The sequence below is a fragment of the Podarcis melisellensis genome, assembly GCF_964234715.1.
Source record: "Podarcis melisellensis genome assembly, chromosome: 17".
In the NCBI taxonomy this organism is placed as follows: Eukaryota; Metazoa; Chordata; class Lepidosauria; order Squamata; family Lacertidae; genus Podarcis; species Podarcis melisellensis.
This window is the reverse complement of record NC_138534.1, coordinates 25,537,964-25,560,235: the sequence shown is the minus strand read 5'-3', so window position 1 is coordinate 25,560,235 and position 22,272 is coordinate 25,537,964. Positions and strand designations below refer to the sequence as shown.

At 43.8% G+C, this 22,272-nt stretch overlaps 1 protein-coding gene across 7 annotated transcripts in view; it reads right to left on the bottom strand.

The window, feature by feature from the left end:
- Window positions 1–2,073: 2,073 nt before the first annotated feature.
- The window catches only part of LINGO2 (leucine rich repeat and Ig domain containing 2), a 418,322-nt gene continuing 398,123 nt past the window's right edge, over window positions 2,074–22,272 (bottom strand). For all 7 annotated transcript variants that reach the window (XM_081894259.1, XM_081894261.1, XM_081894255.1 and 4 more), the window contains one exon: window positions 2,074–5,725. In XM_081894259.1, coding sequence (XP_081750385.1) covers window positions 3,869–5,689 — 1,821 coding nt within the window. In that variant the 5' untranslated portion in view covers window positions 5,690–5,725 and the 3' untranslated portion in view covers window positions 2,074–3,868. The remainder of the gene's footprint in view (window positions 5,726–22,272) is intronic.

Here is a 22,272-nt window from a genome sequence, read left to right as displayed (position 1 = left end):
AAAATAACTTTATTGTTTGTAGTCAGTAAAGGCATTGTCACTAAAAAGAGAGAGAACGGGGTCATTAGTGGCTAATGATAATTACAAGGGAGAAGTAAATGAAATATCTCCAGATAGCTATTCAGCTATCTTTTCCTTTTGTCTTGCTTATATTAGTTATCTATATGAACGTACAATACAGAAACCCTGCCATGTTAGTCTTGAAATTCATCTCTCATTTGTCAGCATGTTTATTTCAGAGTCATTTAGCATTATTAAAATTCCACAATGTCTTAAAAGCATAGAAGGATATCAAAGGTCTCTGGGGTGGGGAAAAAACAAAACCACTGCTCACAAAGGCAACCTCTGGAGTCCTCTACTTACTCTCTGATGTCACATATATTTGTTATGTAAGCAGCAAACACAGAATCCAACAAGACCTTGAAAGAGACCTGTCGCCACGATGCATCCATTCCATCAGATATTTGCTTCACTGTGGGGGCTCGCTGAAAAGTCAGGACCTAAAAGACTGGTGGCCAATCCTGGAAGCCATGTCATGGAGGAGCAGGAGGGGAAGCACAATATATCATGCTTCCATTCTCCCTGATTCTTGTCCTGTACCTCCCCTTGCAGTGAAATGCATGAGCTGTCTCTGTCTCTGGAGCTCAGAGGTTCAAATTCCAGTTTGATGTTTTGAGAGGAAACATAGAAATAAGAAGTGTGAATTGTGTGTGCATCCTGTCAACCCTCTCCCAATTTTGTAGCATCTAGAGCCACTCTTAAGGGCAATTCACACTAACTCAACAAGGGTGCGGGTGGAATTTTCTCCATGACATCTTCCCACCCTGCTCCAAGAACTTCTGGATACAGGCACCTTCTAGGTGGGGCCAATTAGACAGCTCTTTCTTTCCTGGCTGTTCTCCTCCTCCTTTGCTCGGTGATCAGCTGTGGAAGAACCAGCTGTAGTGCTATTATCTAAATGATCCCTGAGAAGTGTGGGGAGAAGTTTTGGATAAGCAGCTGTCAAGCTGCTCTTATGTGTGAATTGGGCCTAATGGCTCGTTCTTACATTATACAAGTAGAATTGTTACTGTTCCCTCATGGCTGTTTCCCATGGTGCTCTCATACTCTAAGACTATGTGGGAAGGACCAATAGCATGATTGATTCCTACATTAAAGTTGCCCACCCCTGGCCCTTTCCTCTGTTATGTTAATGCTCTAATGTTGCATTATCAGTGGTGTGGGGATATAGATGGATGACAACACCACCACGCCATAATGTAAGAACATGCTGCATCATCATGAATATACTAGGATGGGGTGTAAAAAGAATTTTGCAGATACAACTGTACAAAGTGTAATATAGGTATATATGCTGGTTTGATACTAAATGATGGGGTTGAACATACCATCTACTGATGTTGAGAAAAATTATATAAATGTCCCTACCTTGATTTGAATACAAAGTTGTAAATGAAATGACACAACCTATATTATTGCCTTCAAAATCCCATGGATTTAGAGTGTGTGTGTGGCTGAACCCTCAAATCCCTTAAAACTGCCTTGAAATCTCAACTGTAGGCAATATGACTTGTTAGGCTCCTTACATTCATTGAGAGATCAGATTTTGGGGGAGGATATTGTTATTTTATAGATGTGTTTCATGAAATTGATAAATCTTTTCTGTAACTTCCTAATCCTGTTGGACTCCAACTCACCCAAGTTGCAGACAGCATGGCCAATGGCCAGGGATGATGGAAGCTGTAGTCCAGCAGCATTGAAAGGGCTAGAGGTCCTCCACCTCTGTACTAGAAAGTTGGGATGGTCAACAAGAATTAGATTCTCCACCGCCTCAGTTGGTCATACCAGCATCATATCACATTGCAATAGCAGTCCAACTCCCACAGCCCCTTTTGCAAGATCTCGAGAGGAGAAACAACAACAGCACTAGCAATTTTACCACACACGTAACTATTCCCAGTCCACAGTCCTCTCCTGCCCACAATGTATTCACTCTCATTGTGGGTAAAGGCAAGACAACCGAAGTACAAAAATGGCAACAAGGAACAGTTAAAGCAATCATTGAAATTAGGACAGCCAGTTCACACAGTAATATTTGCCTTGCTGTTTTACTTGCATGCTTGACCTCAGGGATGCAATTGGGAGAAGAGAGTGCCATGAAGCTGTGACAGGTGTGTCTGTTTCACAGCAGTTTTCAAGATGCGGGGAGTTCTTTTTCGAAGCATTATGGTCACAGAACTCCCTGCATAGTATAACTTTGCCTACCACCAGTTCCCAATTTATTCTTTTCCACCAGGGCTTTTCTTCATAGATGGCAGCCATTTTCAGATCCTATGATTCTCAGGAGCACCTGTATCTCACTGGAGCCATCTTACTGCTTATATAATTGATTAAAATGTATGCCAAAAACACAACCACCTTTCCACATTATGTGCATTTTTCCTCTTGTGTTGTATAACTGGCATACAAATTATCGTGAGGTATAAAAAACACACAAGAAATGCTCTTAAAATACACTGGGTTTTCTTATATTTAATGTATGACATATCTTTTGCAAGCAAGCTCTTTGCTCTTACACCATCCTGGAGTCTGAAATGGTGCCTCTAGGGTTTTGTTCTTCACACGATCAGGCTGCCAGGGGTCATTTCTGTGAGAATAATAATAACAAAAAAACAGCAGCAAAGGACTGTATAGATCAGCCCAGTGTTTCTTGTAAATACAAAATGGACAGTGGCTTGAAGTTTGGCAGTAATTTGGCCTTGTGGAAGCTATTGAGTGGGGAAGGGCTTTTGTTGAGTGGCATTCTCATCCATAAATAAAACTCTGATGGCACTTCACTGGAAATATGGCAGAATGCATTAACCTGGTTCTTTATCCCAGCACACTGACATCTTAACAATGGATAAGAAATTAAAACAGACGGGTGAGTGGGGGAAAGTACGGTCATCCAGTTAATTTGCCAGTGTTGGTGCCAACCATGACTAGGAAGTTGGACCTTGGACTCTTACAGTAAACGGGTCCAACGTGATCTCACAGATACTTTAAAAAAATATTCCATTCTATATCAAAATTAGGCACATGCCTTTCTTTCCATAAAGAGAAGAGCAAGGGGGACACAGTAAATTCTGCCTGCCTCAACAGTTTCTCTCTGGTCTTTGATGTAACATTAGGCACAAGCCACAGCATCTTTCATTGGTGACTACAGAGGTCTGATTTGGGAATTTGGCTGTAGTTATGGAACAAGTGACATCACACTTGGGTCATTTACTGTGGAAGGAACAAAAACGTCTCATTTGTATTGCTTTAAAATGTACACAGTTAAATATGTATATTAAAAAAAAATACAGTAATACATTAATCTTGTGGTGTCGAATCAACTAGAAGGTATGTATGATGCGAGGATTTAGCAAATGAGATCTATAGATACAAATTTCACTGCAGAGTTATGTTGTAGACAAACGTCTCTCTCTCTCTCTCTCTAAATATGTAAATCCTACACTGTAGGGTTTTTTTCCCTTTATTTTTTATTTTTGTAGTGGTAGAAAATGTTTTGAACACTTGTCCGTGAACATGAGCCGACAGTTTGTTACTGAGATCCTCAGAATGGCAAAAAATTTGCAATGCAAACAATTAGTACTGTATGCCAACTCTGCAAAAAAGCCCTAACACACACACACGCAGCCTCAAAACAAGAGGCTTTGCTGTACAACCTCAGATAGTCTTCCTGGTTTCCATGTACCGTTTGACACCGCGACGGGCGAGAGCCTCTAGCATGGCGATTCCTAGATACCAAGCTTGTTGGATTGGTCAGAATGCCACAGGAGAGGGGGGCAGGGGAAGAATTAATAATTCTAGCAGCACACAACCATCAAATCATTTTCATATTGAACCTGCGTGGTCCCGGGACCTCCCCTTCCACAACCGCACCATTGTTCTTACGGGGGACGTACTCGAGGTCAATGTTGGTTTTATGCTTGCCTTTCCCTCGGCTCCACACAAAAAGTAGTAAGAAACAAAATAAAACCACCCCGAGGAATGTGAAGCAGCCCATGGCTGTCGACACCAGTATTGTCTTAAGGTCCAGGGAAAATGTATTCATATTGGTTCCATTGGAACTGGTGTCATTGGAATCTGTCATGTACATAGGAGTCCTGTTGGCATAAAGGAAACGATCCGAGGCAAACCCTTTGACGGTTAGGGTGGCTGACAAGGTGTCGTTCCCAGCAGCGTTGCTGGCCACACAAACATAGATCCCGCTGTCTTGATCTTGGGCAAACCGGATCTCCAGGGTGCCATCTCCCAGCACCGTAGCTCTCCCATTCGATTTGGTGGTGACCAGTCTCCGTCGCGGCGTCAGCCAGGCGACGGTGGGCTGAGGGTCACCATCTGCACTGCACTGTAGCTGCACCGTTTGGCCTTCCTCGATCACCAGGTATTGCAGCTTCTTGTCGCGTATCCTGGGCTTCTTGCAGGTGAAGTAGAAAGAAAGGGCGGTGCTGTGGAAGTCTTTGAAGGGCCTCTCTTTGACGCTGTCTGGGCCGGCGCACATTGGCTGCTGGCCTCCAAACTGCAGCGTGGGCTGCCTTTGTAAAATCCAAAGCAAGCGGCAGTCGCAAGCCAGTGGGTTGTTGCTTATGCAGAGAATTTCCAGGGCTTTGGTGGAGTGGAACACGTTCTCTTCGATGGTTTCCAGCAGGTTTTGGGACACATTAAGAACCCGGAGGAACCGGAGTCCTTGGAATGCATGGGGTTCGATGGTACGCAACTGGGCCCCAACTATGTGGAGCTCTTGGAGGCGCACCACATCGGCAAGCATGTCCGACTCAATGGTGCTGATGGGGTTGTAGGAGAGATTCAGGTGGGTCAAGTAAACCAGGTGCTTCAGGGCAGAATAAGGGACAGTGGACAGGTTAGTATTGGTGATGGAGAGGGAGGTGAGGTTCAAGCCATATAGGCTGTTGATAGGGATCATGTCCAGCATAGGCCAATAGTCTATTTCTAGGTTTTTCAGGTGGAACAATCTCTTGAAGGCATATGCAGGCAGAAGGTTAATATTGAGATGTCTCAGGTGTAGACTGATGAGGTTGTGAAGGTGAGAAAGGGCTTCTGTTGGTACAGCTGTTAGGTTGCATTTTTCCAGAGTTAGCTGTTCCAAACTGAGCAGTCCACTGAAGGCCCTGTGAGAGATATAAACCAGATCGTTATCCCCAACCTCGAGGGACTTGAGGTTGTGCAGATCCTGGAACATGTAGTCCAGCAGAATGACAATCTTGTTCTCACTGATATCTAGCTTTGTTAAGTTTGACAGCCCGGTGAAGACCCCTAAAGGGACCAGCTTCAGACGGTTCCCTTTCAGCCGCAAGGAGCGCAAGTTAAACAGATTGTTAAAGGCTCCAGGCTCGACGTTGGCAACGATGTTGTCGCTGAGATCTATCTCCTCCAGCAGAGGGAAAGCTGTGAACTCCTCCGGGTTGACACTTTTCAGCCTGTTCTTGCTAAGATCCAGGATTTTCGTCTCAATGGGGATGCCCTCGGGGATGGCAATCAGGCGCCTCCGGTGACAGCTGACAGACTTGTTCTGTGCTGAGCACTCACAGCGGGCCGGGCAGCCTATGGTGGAGCCCATGAAAATTAGCAACACAGCCAGACCTAGAAATGGCTGCCAGCATGATATGGCTGTGTGAAGCATGACTCCACTGATGTTGTCTAATCCTCCGTCACAGGCCTGCCAAGACAGAGAGAAGAAAACAAGGGAGTTAGCTTAGTTTAAGGAGAGTCTCACGCTAAGGCAAATCCCATTCATTTTCAGTTAAACCACCAGCAACAAAGCTTATGAACCTGTTTTCCCAAGCACATACACCCAGTTTTCCCTTGTTCTCTTTTATTTATTCCCCCCCAATTTTATTTATTTATTTTGTTTAAGTAAGTAGTACAGAGAAATAAAACAATAACAAAAAAGGGGGAAAAAAGTTTGAAAACAATGCAAAAACATTGAAAGCAAATATTACATACTTATATAATACTCTCCCCCACAACCACAGCTTCCCTCCGCCACAATTCAACTTCTTTGAATCTCTATTTCCACCTTTATCTTTGCATTCTTCAAATGTATCATTCTTTGTATTTCTTTTATCTCTTCTCTTTTCCAAAGCATACATATACTTTACATTTTTATTCTAGGCATAATGTTTAATATGGGTAAAAGATTGGATTATACTGGAGAAAACTAACATAACGTTTAATAAACATTATTTAGAACAAGTATAAATTATTTCCTCCCTTGTTCTCTTTTAATGGCAATGGCACCCACTCGAGAGGTGCCGGATCTGAGTTCTGTCGAGTTCCGGCTGGAAAAAAAAAGCCCTGGTTTTCCTGAAGGGATGCACCTAAATATTGGTTCTTCCATTTTCTCCACAACTGATGTCTGAACTGAACATGTGGACCAGAAAAGCCTTACATGGTCAGGTGACTTCCAAATCTTATCGGGACTTCCATCTCTCATCAGGCTCAGCCAGGATGGCCAATGATCAGGAATGATGGGAGTTGTAGTCAAGTACCAAGCAGGGGAATGGGACGCAGGTGGCGCTGTGGGTTAAAGCCTCAGTGCCTAGGACTTGCCGATTGAAAGGTCGGCGGTTCGAATCCCTGCGGCGGGGTGCGCTCCCGCTGCTCGGTCCCAGCGCCTGCCAACCTAGCAGTTCGAAAGCACCTCCGGGTGCAAGTAGATAAATAGGGACCGCTTACCAGCGGGAAGGTAAACGGCGTTTCCGTGTGCGGCTCTGGCTCACCAGAGCAGCTTCGTCACGCTGGCCACGTGACCCGGAAGTGTCTTCGGACAGCGCTGGCCCCTGGCCTCTTGAGTGAGATGGGCGCACAACCCCAGAGTCTGGCAAGACTGGCCCGTACGGGCAGGGGTACCTTTACCATTACCAAGCAGGGGAAAGGTTTGACAGTAGTTTACACCTTTCCCACCTTTTTTACTTTTTTTGTGTAGGCTGTTGACAAGTCAGGATTGTTGCTTATATTAATTCATAATGAATTAAGATTTTTCAAAATAAAATAATGCAAAGCAAAACAATGCCACACATTCAAAAGTATGTCACATGTATTAAAAGGTAAAGGTAAAGGTACCCCTGCCCGTACGGGCCAGTCTTGACAGACTCTGGGGTTGTGCGCCCATCTCACTTAAGAGGCCAGGGGCCAGCGCTGTCCGGAGACACTTCCGGGTCACATGGCCAGTGTGACATCGCTGCTCTGGCGAGCCAGAGCTGCACACGGAAACGCCGTTTACCTTCCCGCTGGTAAGCGGTCCCTATTTATCTACTTGCACCCGGAGGTGCTTTCGAACTGCTAGGTTGGCAGGCGCTGGGACCGAGCAGCGGGAGCGCACCCCGCAGCAGGGATTCGAACCGCCGACCTTTCGATCAGCAAGTCCTAGGCGCTGAGGCTTTAACCCACAGCGCCACCTGTGTCCCATTGTCACATGTATTATCTTGTATTAATTCTTATAACAACCCTATAAGGTAGGTCAGTGTTATTTCCCCCATGTCACCGACCAGCATTGGAAATCAAGAAATAATGGCTTGCCTAAAGCACCTTACTGAGTTCACTGCCTGAAGAAAGAAGAACGGCAGACAAAATTAATGGACTACGCAGAATTGGATAAAATGACAGGAAGGATTCGAAACCTGCAGGACCAGAGATTTACAGAAGATTGGAAGAAATATATGAATTATTTGAAGAGCAACTGTAATCAACAAATTACGCTAGTAGGACTACAAGAAGTTTTGTAGGGAGAAACATATGAAATATTGCAAAGAAGAGAAAGAAGAGAGATACTAGTTATGAGATTTAAAAGTAATAGTTAAAATAGGAAATGTAAATAAAGTGAATAAATCGGAAAATTTTCAGATGTGACTGATGGAAGTCAAAAAAAATGTATAAGATGTAAAAGTACATTGAATTATTGTTGAAAATGATATGTTGAAAAACTAATAAAAGATTTATTTTTAAAAAAGAGTTCACAGCAAAGGACAGATATGATCTGTATACTGGATTTCCTGATTCATTCACTGATTTTGCTCCTTTTTTTTTTTTAAGGCTGCCTGTCTGCTATGCAGCACTCAACAGAAGCTTGCAATGATTAAATATAAAGCAATGAATAACACATTCAACATGAAGGCATTGCATTATAATTATGCTTACAATTGAGAAAGTATAACAAAAATGTGATGGGTCATTTATTTCCTTGCCATATCCTTCCTTCCTCTTCCCATGCGGGCTCCTGCATGTGCAGAATTCTCTGACATTTGACTTACCTGGCCCCTTCCCATGCAAACTGGCCCCTTCCACATGCATGCATTGCTGCACATATACCCTCCAAGTGTCTCTATTTTCCAAGGACAGTCCCAGAATTACACAAGCCACCCCAGCTTCTGATTGGTGCTTGCCCTGAGCGGCAGCTGCGAGGGTGAATCCTGTTCCCTGCATATGGCTGCCACTGCCAACCTCCTCCCTTGACTATTTGATGTACCTTTGGGGGCAATTAATTTGGTATGTATTTATTATTGGTTGTTTATATGTAGGCCTGTCATTTCAACCTCTGTATTGTATTTGAATGCAATAGATGGAATTTTATATTCTTTCCAGCTGATGAAGAATTAGCATTGAAACAGGTCATTATCCCGGAAGAACTGTTCTCTCTGCTGCTGTGTTCGGAACACCCTTTTGTAATGTTTGGAGCACCTACCATCTTACTTCTGTAGTGCTGTTCTCAGCAGCGGAGGAAGCTGCTCGGGTGCCAGGGGCAGGGCGAGCCACCCATAGGGGCGGGGCGCACCGTGGAGCCTCCAGAGTCTGCCTGCTTCCTTCTACTCAGCCGCCCTACAGCCGGGGGGTAGGCAGCGGGCGGATCATTTGGGCAGCACAGAGCCTGCACACGCCTAAGTCACTGCGTCTCTCCCTGGAGAGACGTGTGGCTCAGGCACACTGCAGACCCCACGGTGAGTGCTGCCCGGCAGTTTGTCACCCCCCTCAGTGGTGATACCCGGGTCGGTCCACACCCACCGCACTCCCTTACTCCGCCCCTGGCTGTTCTTATAGCTCCACTGTGCTCCAGCTCATTCTCAGCAACATTTTGGATATGATATTTACTGTGGAAAGGTGTTCAGCCTCAATTTCAAAGGTTCTTTATAGTGACATACCATTCTAATCATTCTTCTTATGGAATAATAATAATAATAATAATAATAATAATAATAATAATAATAGTCCAATCGAGTGTTAAAAACAATACAGCATTAAATATTAAAAACTTTCCTAAACAGGGCTGCCTTCAGATATCTTTTAAAAATAGGATAGCTGCTTATTTCCTTGACATCTGATGGGAGGGCGGGTGCCACTACTGAGAAGGCCCTCTGTCTGGTTCCCTGTAACCTCACTTCTCGCAATGAGGGAACTGCCAGAAGGCCCTTGGCGCTGGATCCATTAGTTTGTGACTCCCTGAACATATTACATGTCTTCTGTTTATGAATTCTGAAACAGTTTGATAGTGTTATATAAATATTGTCAATATATTATTAGCCTACGTGTTGCTTGATGTTGTTCAGATTGTTCTGTTTTGCAACACAGGGGATTTTTTTTGTTTTTTGTTTATAACCTCCTCCTTTGGGCAGTCTGTAGTAGCTGGTGGAGAGCAGGTGAGGAAGAGGAGAGGTTGTCACCACCAAGACGCAGCCTTGCATGATGTTCTGGCTCTGAGGGGCAGTCAGAGGGCAGGACTGCCCTAGGCAGTAAGAAAGAGATAGCAGAGCACAAGAAGTCTGGATTTATTTATTTTTTAAAATGCTTTGTGTATCCATATCTGATTTTGCCCCTTTCTAAAATTTATTTATTGGTGTGTGTTTTCCTTTTTGCAAATCTACCAAAGAATAAAATTGGGTTTTAGGGATTTCCTCAAGATGGTGGTGGGCCTGTGTCCTGTTGGTGATGGGGTGATAGCACTCACCCTTCTTCAGATAGGAAATGGTTTGTGGGGCGGGGGATAAAAATGGGGGGTCAAGGAGGGTTATTTGGAGGGGAGTGAGAAATGTCCCTATATTCATCTGAGGAATTTTGGAGAGCATGCTGCATATGTGCATTATTATTATTATTATTATTATTATTATTATTATACACAGGTTATTAATATAAAAGATCACAAGGAAATCTAGCACGCGATTCAATCAATATTTGTCACTTAAAAGAATCCAGTTGACTTTAGGGCTACCATAATAGGATCACGGCATTGGCAAATGCTTACAAATACATTTTATGCAGGTATCATGTTGTGTGGGTAGCAGGTAGCACATGGGATAGACTAGTCTAGCATAAGGAGAGAGAGAAGGTTATAAATGGGGGTGGGAGAAAGAGGGAAAATGAAAGCTAAGTGAGTGAGTACTTCTGACCCAATGAGCTCCAGTTGTGTTGACTGAAGATGAAGCTTTTGAGGAACTGTCTCAACAACGCTGCCCATTTCATTGGGGAAACTGTCCTGGACTGGCCAGGAAAGGTGTAGGACTCACTTCTGCCTGAAACTTGGGTGGACTTGCCATCTCCCTTTGCCCAAAGGGTAACTTTGGTTGCAGTGAGCCATCTTTGAAGGACAATTGTATCCCATTATGGTGTAAACTGCCTCTCATAACTGCGGGAACATGCCTCAACCTTGACTTGTCCAGCTGTTTGATTCTCCTCCTGGGCATCTTCTAAGACGAGGCTAATAATGTGTGGCAGGTTGTGTGGTGGCACTCTGATCTAGCCTGGGAACGTGAATGAAGCCTCCTCTTTGTTATGTGACCCTGTGAGATTTCAGCACTGTCTGCGAAGAACAGACTGCTGAGACTCATTTAAGCCCCCCTTCCTTTCTTCAGCTAAAGCTTTGGAAGCCAAAGAATTGCTACCGGTGTCCAGCTGTGTCAAAAACTCACCAAGCTAAACTTCACTTCATTAGGAATTAAGTTACCACTGAAAACCTATCAGGCCCTGTGATTTGGGGCTTCTGATGAAAGGAGCTTTCAGCCACTCTGATCATTACTTTTGGAACGCAGCCTGAGAGGGTAGTGCTTTCGTACTGATATTCCTTCCGTGCAGGGAATTCATTTCCTATCTCATCCATCTAATATATGAAGCCGAAAGTAAACAGGTTCAGAGGAAGACGAGCACACCCCACCCCCTGGAGCGCTCATTTTAGTTGCAAAAGTGTGAAAAGCTTGACTGCAGATATCTACAGTACATTACACCACCACCAACAAAAGAACTCTCCTAAGTAGTGTGAAGTTGATGATAAAAGATGACAGGAAGGAGTTCTTTACTGTAGCTAGTTTGGGTTAAAAGTGGGGAATTAATGCTTACCCTGGTTCCTAACAGTAATGAGCACAGGCTTGCAACCAAGAAAATGGATAATTGGGGCTGTAATCCTAACCCTGCTTACACAGGAGTAAGTCCCCTCTGAATTCAGTAGGACTTATCTCTGCATAGATGTACGGTAGTTAGGGTTACTCTGTAAAAGGGTTTTTTGAGGGTTATAACCAACTAAATCATTGCATGCACAGAACTGTGAGGACACTGGAATGTCTCACACTTCTCTCCCTGTGCCCCCCCAAATCTGCTCTGGATTTTCCCTAAATGCAGGGGTGTATTGAGGTCAGGGGAGACAGAAGGGAAGATGCATTGTGCTTGTGGAAGTCAGATTCAACTACCGTATTTTTCGCTCTATAGGACGCACCTTGTTTTAGAGGGGGAGAACAAGAAAAAAAATCTCCCCCTCTCTGCACAACGCCCCTTCAGCGAAGCGGGAGGAGAAACGGAGCCCCTTCCATTTCTCCTCCTGCTTCGCTGAAGGGGCACCAACCCTTCAGTGAAGGCAACCCGAAGCCGCGGGAGTGCTCCCACTGCACTTCAGAGGCTTCACGTTGCTATCGCTGAAGCCAAGGAGCCTGCTTGCTTTTGCTCCATAAGATGCACACACATTTCCCCTTAATTTTTGGAGGGGGAAATGTGCATCTTATAGAGCGAAAAATACGGCAAGTCTGATTCTACTTAGTCCTTTATGGGATTGTGGTAAGGAGATCTATGTGGAGTACTAAATATAGACCCTGCCGCACATTAGACCTCCCCCACAAACTCATGGAGTGGAAAAAGGGGAGGCAACAGAGAGCAAAAGTATCAGCAGCACACCTCTGCTCTGCCTCCTATTTGGTTTAACATGAGCTGATTGGCTGTCCAAAGAGGACTGAAAGCTGGAGATAAACTAAGACCTCAAGAGACCTGGTCAACCTCTAAGAAGCTCTGCTTCTTTCTCAAGAATGTGGAGCAATGCTCTGGCATGCAGTTGAGTATTTTCCCTCCCAGCTGGCATGCTCCATGCACCACTGGGCCAGTGCAAAGGGGCAGGAGGCATTGGACTCCTCAACTGAAATGGGCTTGGGGGGGGGGGTCCTAGCTTAGTTTCTGCTTTGACCCTAATCGAGTCTTTATGAAAGTTTATCACAATGCAATACAAACAGAACAAGTAGAATAAAAGAAACAAGAAGGAAAAGTGTGTGGGAGGAATAGGAAAAGAAGAGAGAAAAAAGAAGGGAAAAGAAACAGCCAGAGGGGAAATTTGGCACTACTTATCCCAACAAGGCCACTGATATTTCTTAGTAAAACTATGCCACGGCATGCCAAACCCTATCTCTGGCATTCTCCCAAGCCATGGTTTAAACTGCCGTGCTAGAAAGGTTTATGCTGAGTCAGACTAGAATAACAGGTGGTGACTCTCAAAGACAATTACATTGCTGAAGCCAGAGCATCTGAAATTCTGGTTGTCTAGTTTGCCTCTATAGTTGTTGTTTGGTTGTCTAGTTTGCCTCTATGGTTCTTCTTCTTCTTCTTCTTCTTCTTCTTCTTCTTCTTCTTCTTCTTCTTCTTCTTCTTCTTCTTCTTCTTCTTCCTCCTCCTCCTCCTCCTCCTCCTCCTGCTGCTGCTGCTAATTGAATTTATATACTGTCCTATATGTGGAAGTCTCTGCGGTTCAAAGAAAAGTTCAACAAAAACCACAATATATACAATCAAAAGAAAAACAACAACCCAATAACACCCCCCCCCAAGAGCCATATTTTAAAAGGGCATGGGATGTCGATCAGATCAACCAAAGGCCTGGTTAAAAAAGAATGTTTTTACTTGGCACCTAAAGGTGTACTATGAAGGCACCAGGTGAACATTCTTGGGAAGAGCATTCCACAGATGGGGAGCCACTGCAGAGAAGACCTGTTCTCCTGTTGCCACCCTCTGAACCTCTCGAGGAGGAGGCACACGAAGAAGGGCCTCAGAAGATGATCTCAGGGTCTGGGTAGGTTCATATGGAAAGAGGCGATCCTTGAGGTATTGTGGTCCTGAGCCGTTTAAGGCCCTGCGCTCCCATAATGTATTGCTGGAGGAGGACTCTTCTAGGTGGGAACAATTTATCCCATGCCTTGTGGCAGAGATGGGGATCATTCACCTCCTTTGTTCGATTACCAGCTTCCTTCATCCTTGGTGGCTTTAGCCTGAAGAAGAGGGGGATTTGATAACTATTTTCAAGTGCATGAATTTGTCTTAAGGAATATAGGGATCACTGGTTCTTCGTGACTGCTGGCATCAAGATGAATTTTTATTATTAAAACACCCTATCAGTTCTACTTGCAACTCAAAAAGTTGGCTTGCCTGTTTGTTTCATGAATTTTGTATACCGCTTGGTAATTAAAAACTTCAGTGTGGTTTAGGGTAGATGTTAGAAACAACTTTCTTCTTAAGCATACATGATGGGAACCAAGAGTACATGATGGAAACTTCATCAGCAGAAGTTTCTTAACAGAAGGTTAAGAAACAGTTGGTTGAGTCAGTTTAGGGGAATTTCATTCTTGAGGGAAAAGGATTCAATAGAGGCACAGAGACTTTCTCCAGCACAGTTCATCTATCAAGTGCATCACCTCAATCCTTGATCACTTATTGATGACTCATGGATGAATGAATGAATTTCCTCCATTCAAAAGTACTGCATAGGAGGGATTCTGAAGATACAGGAGATGTGTCCATTGATGGACTGTGGCAATTTAAACTGCCTGGACACAGAAGATCCTGACTAGCTTTCTACTAGTTTTGAATCTAAGGAGACCCTGTAAAGGAGGAAAGGTTTACCCGGTCCATTAATAATTGTAGCTTCAGGTGAGATCCTACTTAGGGCAGAGCACTCAAATTTATGACTGCCCCTCCACAAGCTCCAACTCTAGGTGTGGGGGCAGAGGGGTGTGATTTCATCTGTCCCATTTTCCAGGCCAACATAACAATAACTTCCTATTTTTCTTTTTCTTTTAAAGAAAAAGGAAAAGAAGAATTGGATTGATTTCTCTACTTTTATCCTCAGCATGAATGCTGGGTACAGTGTACAGTCCTGCTCATCGAGGGAAACTGTATTGTTGGGATCTATGAACACATAAAAAGACTGCTTGCATGTTTCCTTTATGAGTATCAGTTATTTTTACAATTATAAGTCAGTGTGGGAAACAGCTGGAGATGGAATGCAGGATTTAATAAAAGCATTTAATGTGAAATTCCTAGCGCTGCAGAATCCTTTGTCTCTCCTTGTTTCTCCTGCTGACCATCTCAATCGCAGTTGGGTGCCCCATCCCATCCCATTTCTGTGTTGTTAAGAGAGATGGCTACTGTCCCCCACAAACTGACTGGTGCAAGTACATAAAATGTAAGGAGAAGATCCTAAACCCTCTTTGTAAAAACTTTACAATATAATGCCATAGGATATATACTCTCATTTTGACTGCTGTTCAATATTTCATTGTTTGGCTTTGCAGAGATATTGAGAATCCTTTTAGCTCCTCTGTATACATATGCATTATTTTTATACTGAACATCAGTGTGGGAAACAGCAGGAGTCGAAATACGGAAATGTGTACTAGCAATGACTATTTTGTTTGTTCTTCGTTGCTGCACTAATTAACACCATTTGAATAAATTAACTGGAAAAACCACAAACCAGTAGGAGGCCTGAGAATACAGTTTTTAAAAAGCAAATGGATCAGAGTGGGAGGTTTGGGGAAATATTGGCTGCAGGTAAAAAGTTGAGAAAGGAACAATCTGTGGCACTTACGAATAGGAGGGGCTGGTTGCTGTTGGCAGGAAAGGAGAAGTTAGAATGTGGAAGATGGCAGATTTATGGCTGGGGGCAGAACACTGAAATAAAATATTAACAAAATAAAAATAAAAAGCAGAGATATGCACAGACCTTTGGCCCATGCACACTGTCAGGTCTCTCTTGAGAGCCAGTGTGGTGTAGTGGTTAAGAGCAGTAGACTCGTAATCTGGGGAACCGGGTTCGCGTCTCCACTCCTTCACATGCAGCTGCTGGGTGACCTTGGGCTAGTCACACTTCTCTGAAGTCTCTCAGCCCCACTCACCTCACAGAGTTTTTGTTGTGGGGGAGGAAGGGAAAGGAGATTGTTAACCGCTTCGAGACTCCTTCAGGTAGTGATAAAGCGGGATATGAAATCCAAACTCCTCCTCCTCTCCTCCTCCTCCTCCTCCTCCTCCTCCTCCTCTTCTTCTTCTTCTTCTTCTTCTTCTTCTTCTTCTTCTTCTTCTTCTTCTTCTTCCTTTTGTGATGCGCCTGAATGAAATGTGAAAGTCTTCAATTCCATGTGAACTAGGAAACTAAGGTGACCAGGTTCAGAACCATAAGGCTTTCAAATCATGGACTGAAGTGGGCTTTGGTTTCCTCAGACACAGGTGGCGCTGTGGTCTAAACCACTGAGCCTAGGGATTGCTGATTGGAAGGTCGGCGGTTTGAATCCCCGCAACAGAATGAGCTCCCGTTGCTCTGTCCCAGCTCCTGCCATCCTAGCTGTTCGAAAGCATGTCAAAGTGCAAGCAGATAAATACTGTAGGTATCGCTGTGGTGGAAAGGTAAACAGCATTTCCGTGCGCTCTGGTTTCCATCACGGTGTCCTGTTGCGCTAGAAGCGGTTAGTAATGTTGGCCACATGACCTGGAAAGCTGTATGCGGACAAACACTGGCTGGCTCCCTTGGCCTGAAAACAAGATGAGCGCTGCAACCCCATAGTCGCCTTTGACTGGACTTAACCGTCCAGGGATCCTTTACCTTTGAGGTTTCCTGGTGCAGATGACATGGGAAACTATGGTTAACTGAAAACTTCTGCATTTCAGGTACTGTACACTGTGAAGGGAGAAGGGCTTGGCTGAATGGGCAAAAGGCATGTGTGTAATTTGGCATATTAAGCTAAGATATACTAAGTAATAGCTTTGTTGTTGTTTATTTGTTTAGTCGTGTCCGACTCTTTGTGACACCATGGACCAGAGCACACCAGGCACTCCTGTCTTCCACTGCCTCCTGCAGTTTGGTCAAACTCATGTTATAGCTTCAAGAACACTGTCCAATCATCTCATCCTCTGTTGTCCCCTTCTCCTTCTGCCCTCCTTCTTCCCCACCATCAGGGTCTTTTCCAGGGAGTCTTCTCTTGAGGTGGCCAAAGTATTGGAGTCTCAGCTTCAGGATCTGTCCTTCCAGTGAGCACTCAGGGCTGATTTCCTTCAGAATGGATAGATTTGATCTTCTTGCAGTCCATGGGACTCTCGAGAGTCTCTTCCAGCACCATATTTCAAAAGCATCAATTCTTCGGCGATCAGCCTTCTTGATGGTCCAGCTCTCACTTAATTAATTAATTATTATTAAGTAATAGCTACCATAACCCAATAGCCCTGGAAAGACTGAGGTTAAATGGAGTTGTTATTTCTCTGCATGACTGTTTGTATAGCACCATGAATGGGAGATGACACAGATGAGCTCCTAAGCTACCTGCTGTTGAACAGGGGAAAGACCAAATAAATATATTGATGATGAATATGAATTTTTTTGAGATACCTGAGAGTAATTATGTTATATGTAAAATATGAACATCCAAAGAAAATGTGGACATGCAAAATTGTCATTTGTGCTAGTTGTCTGCCAATGGCTACTGCTTATGCTGGTTATTTGCATCCTCCTGGTTCAGAGGCAATATCACTCGTACCCAACACCATTGCTTTCATGTTCTGCTTTTGCATATCCATTGGCTACTGTAGAAAACAGGATGCTGGAGTAGATGGACCTTCGGTTTGATCCAGCAATGGAGTCCTCATATTATTAAGTACACATTTGGGCTGGTCCCAGGAATGATCCCTATGCCTGAATACCTTCAATGAAATACTTTACTGCTAACCTGGATGCTTTTTGTGCATCCCTACGGCAATATAACACAAACATTTTGAATTTGGGACCACCCATGTAAACTTGCTGTACCTTCCAGGATCTGTTGGATTTGCAACCAACATAGATCTGGAATATTAATGCGCTTGCGTCTCACTGTGAAAAGCGAGGATCTCCATGTGTCCTACTTTATAAAGGGCAGTCCTCTATTAGAAGATGTCCAGTCCAAGTCAAAATTAGAAATAAAGAGTTACAGGAAGGAGGATCAGGGCCATTAAGTTTCCCAACAACATTTAACATTTAATACCTGAATAGTAGTCTGAGTAGGCATACAGGTGAAATGTGTTGCATTTCTATTCATATTTTAATAATTATTTATACATTTGCATATATACATTTTTTGTCAGTCTGTGTCCCTTTCTGTCCTTTATTCAGCACCCCAAGATTTGGCCAAATCCTACCCTATCCTGTTATAGTGTGCGCATGTGTATTTGCAATTCTCAATTACTTATTTTCAGGAAAGCTTTTTTCTCCCCTTTAATAGATCTGCAGGGAAATATGTGTACATTAAGAGGTATGCTCTATTGGTTTGCCTGTGTTACAGGCTAGTAGGAAGGGTGTACATTAACGTTTATAGATGCTATGATTTGCCAAACCGTTAAAAATAAAGGCTAAGTTCTACCACGGAGGGCAATTTTAGTTTAGGGCATTTGAAGTTGAAGCAAATTAAAAGCAATAAATCACCTCTAATGCTAAGGCAGGCATTTTAGCACTTACGAAAGTCATTCTGCTTATGAACATTTAGCAAGACTATTACAGGGAAGCAACGACTCCTAGAAGATATATATGTGAAACAGTGCCACATACCCATGCATGGTTGATTTTGGTAGGTTGGGGGAAAAGAAAATGAAGCAGTACATAAGAACATAGGAAACTGCCTTATAGTGAGCCAGATCAGGGGTCCAGTAATATTGTCCACATTGATTGGCAATGACTATTCAGCATTTCAGACAAGGGTCTCTCCTAGCCTACCCAGACACATTCTATCCCTGAAATCCTTATGAGGAGCAGCTGAAAGAGCTGGGCATGTTTAGCCTGGAAAAGGGGAGATTGAGAGGAGCTAGAATAGCCATCTTCAACTATCTCAAGGGATGTCACATGGGAGAGGGAGCAAGCTTGTTTTCTCCTGCTCTGGAGAGTAGGACTTGAACCAATGGCCTCAAGTTACAAGAAAGGAGATTCCAACTAAACATCAGGAAGAACTTAATAAATAAATTGTTTAGTAGCACCTTAGAGACCAAAAAAATTGTTTAGTAGCACCTTTAGTAGAGACCAACTAAGTTTGTTCTGGGTATAAGCTTTTGTGTGCATGCACACTTCTTCAGATACACTGAAACAGAAGTCACCAGACCCTTCTATATAGTGGGGTTGTGGGGTGGGGTTTTTGCAGTAGGAGATGGGTGATTGATTCAATGGGTTTGGTAAACCTGTTGATGACTGTTAACGACTGCAATTAGTCCTAGAGGAAAAAGCAAGGGATAGTATGCAGATGACCAAAAATAGCTTTAGCATATGTAATGTGACAAGAATCCAATATCTCTATTCAGACCAGGTCTCTCCATAGTTTTCAGTTTAGTAATAAGTTGTAATTCAGCAACTTCTCTTTCAAGTCTATTTCTGAAATTCTTTTGTAATAAGATAGGCTTTGAGATCCTGTATTGAATGTCCTGGGAGATTGAAGTGTTCTCCTACTGGCTTCTCTGTCTTGTGATTCCTGATGTCAGATTTATGTCCATTTATCCTTTGGCGTAGGGTTTTGCGTGTTTGTCCAATACAGAGAGCTAAGGGGCACTGCTGGCATTTGATGGCATACACAATGTTAGAAGATGAGCAATTAAATAGGCCTGAGATGGTATGTTTGATGTTGTGGTTCCAGTGATGGTGTTGTCTGGGTGTATGTGACATTACATATGCTAAAGCTGTTTTTGGTCATCTGCATACTATCCCTTGCTTTTTCCTGTAGGACTAATTGCAGTTGTTAACAGTCATCAACAGGTTTACCATAGCCATTGAATCAATCACCCATCTCCTACTACACTCCTGAGAAAAACCCCGCCCCACCCTCCCACTATATATAAGGGTCTGGTGACTTCTGTTTCAGTGTATCTGAAGAAGTGTGCATGCACATGAAAGCTTATACCCAGCACAAACTTAGTTGGTCTCTAAGGTGCTACTGGACAATTTTTTTATTTTTATTTTTCAACTGCATCAGACCAACACGGCTACCTACCTGAATCTAGAACTTTCTGGCAGTAAGAGCTGTTCAATAGTGGAATTTTCTCCCTGGCAGGTGGTGGGCTCTCCTTCCTCAGAGGTTTTTAAGCAGAGGTTGGGTGGCCATTTGCCATGGATGCTTTAGCTAAGATTCCTGCATTGCTGGGGGTTGGACTAGATGACCCTTGGAGTCCCTTCCAACTCTACAATTCTATGATTCTATGAATAAATGAAATGGCTACAGTAACTCCCTTCAGTTTTAAAAACGGCTTTGTTATGTGGCATGGCTGGGCTGGTGTTTGAGAAACGCAAAGCTGCACAGGGCCTGCAAAACCCGTGTGACTTTTTTTTGGATTCTGGCCATCAATCCCATCAGCTATGTGGATTCTCTCCCCTCCCCCCCAAACCTGGACAAGCATGTTAGCAGCTGTTCTGTCAGTAAGTCTGTGTAGCAATTCTGTCAGTCAAGGCAAAACACACGCTCACTAGGGACACCCTTCCTTTGAACTGTCAAAGCAGAACCTCTTGTGTATTTCGCAGGAAGAAAGCTGTTGACCTCCCCTCTGGGCGCTGCTGACTGTATCACACTGGGGAAAGATGGAGAGCATGTGAAACTGTCACCATCCCATTTGTTTTCTGGTTCATGCATTAAGATCTGGCACAGCATTGCACATTTATGAAGTCTTTAAGAGACTGCACAAATAGTTAACGGGCACAAAAGCCTTTCTGAAATTATCTGTGGATGCTTGGAAGTTGAAGAATTTAAACGCCAGCTTGCTCACCTCCAGCAGACCTACAAATCACAGGGGCGCTTGAGCAATGGTGTCAGTGTCCTGATTGTTCCAAACCTGTGACCTACCAAACTGGATGCAACCCATCAGACATGCATTACGGCCTGGCAGGTGTTTAACAAGTTTCACTCCATATTTCACCATCTTTCTTTGACAGGCAGTAAAATGAGGAGATTTGTTGATGCCCTGGAGCAGATCACAACCCAAGGTTAGTGGGCTGGGTTTGGCTTGGCAGGTCACAAAGTTGTTCAGGCCTGTTTCAAATAAATTGCTTCTTCCCATTGGGTGAGTGCTTAGCTACCCTTTTACATTGGCAGGATTCCCCCTTAAAGGGGGTGGAGGTCCTTAATTTGTTTAGTTCTGAAAATGCTGAACAACATAGCTCCCATTTTCCTTTTGGCTATCCTGAAACTGCCCCAAATTGATTTTTTTTTAATGCTTTCCTTTTTCTCAACATTCCCAGTGCCGGAGTTGTTGATAAGAATTCAAATGGGACTTGGGCCTCTGTAGGGACCTTCAGGGGATATTATAAAAATAACAACTTAAAAGAAGAATAAGAGTTTGGATTTGATATCCTGCTTTATCACCACCTGAAGGAGTCTCAAAGTGGCTAACATTCTCTTTTCCCTTCCTCCCCCACAACAAACACTCTGTGAGGTGAGTGGGGCTGAGAGACTTCACAGAAGTGTGACTAGCCCAAGGTCACCCAGCAGCTGCAATGTGGAGGAGCAGAGACGTGAACCCAGTTCACCAGATTACGAGTCTACTGGTCTTAACCACTACACCACCCTGGCTCTCCCGGCTCTAAAAGACCAAGATCAGCTGAATCCAGACTCTCAAAACCTGGCAGATCTTGGGTTTGGATTGCACTGTAAGTGTATTTAGTTGAATGTGCTTTGAAGTCTCCTTGTGGCTGTGAAGTTTCCTGATTTTCCTAGAGTCACAGGATTGTGCAGTGGTACCATGAGTTGCAATAACCTCAGGTTACAAACACTTCGGGTTACAGACTCTGCTAACCCAGAAGTAGTACCTCAGGTTAATAATTTTACCTCAGGATGAGAACAGAAATTGTGCGGCGGCAGCAGGAGGCCCCATTAGCTAAAGTAGTACCTCAGGTTAAGAACGGTTTCAGGTTAAGACCGGACCTCCGGAACGTATTAAATTCATAACCAGAGGTACCACTGTACAGTTGAAAGGGACCTCAACCAGGGCCAAGGCCTTTTTGGCTTCGGCTCGAGCCTGGTGGAATATAACCACATGTCTGTTACAGACTGGCATCCAAAAAAGGACATTACTTTCAGAAGTCAAAACAATATTGAGCAAGCATTTCTCCATGGACCTTCAAATGAGGGGCTTTGAACAGGTTGTTATCAAATGGCAGAAGGTCTTAAATGCCTTACAGTTATGCTACCATAGTAACTTGCTAGAACAGGGAGCTCCTGGCTTGCTATTTGCTGCACCGCAGTGCCAATTCTCCAGATGGCTAGTGGGACATATTGCAGCATTCAACTCAGTAGTACTGATTCAAGGGATTAGTATGATTTCAACTCCTGCTATACAGCTTTTGATTCCACCTCAACTCCTTCTCAGGCTGAACAGTTTGATGCTCAGGTATATATCTGCTCTCAAACTGCCCGTCCCTGAGGACCGCCCATTTGCTTGCCAGAGTTCAACACCTTGGTTGGTTGAGTCATGCCCCTTTCCACATGGCCAGCCATAGTGCTAGCAAGTTTTATGACTTAATTTCCTATGATGAAAGACTCATATGTTAAACTCCATGGCTTGGCCTCCTAGTGATCAAGTTCCAAAAGGCACCTTGTGTCAATTCTCTCCAAAGCCATTCACATAAAACTCAGTCTAAACAATTAGAAATTCACAAACCTGAAAGCTCACATGCTACCAGTGACAAACATGGCAAGTAAGCACAGGAAT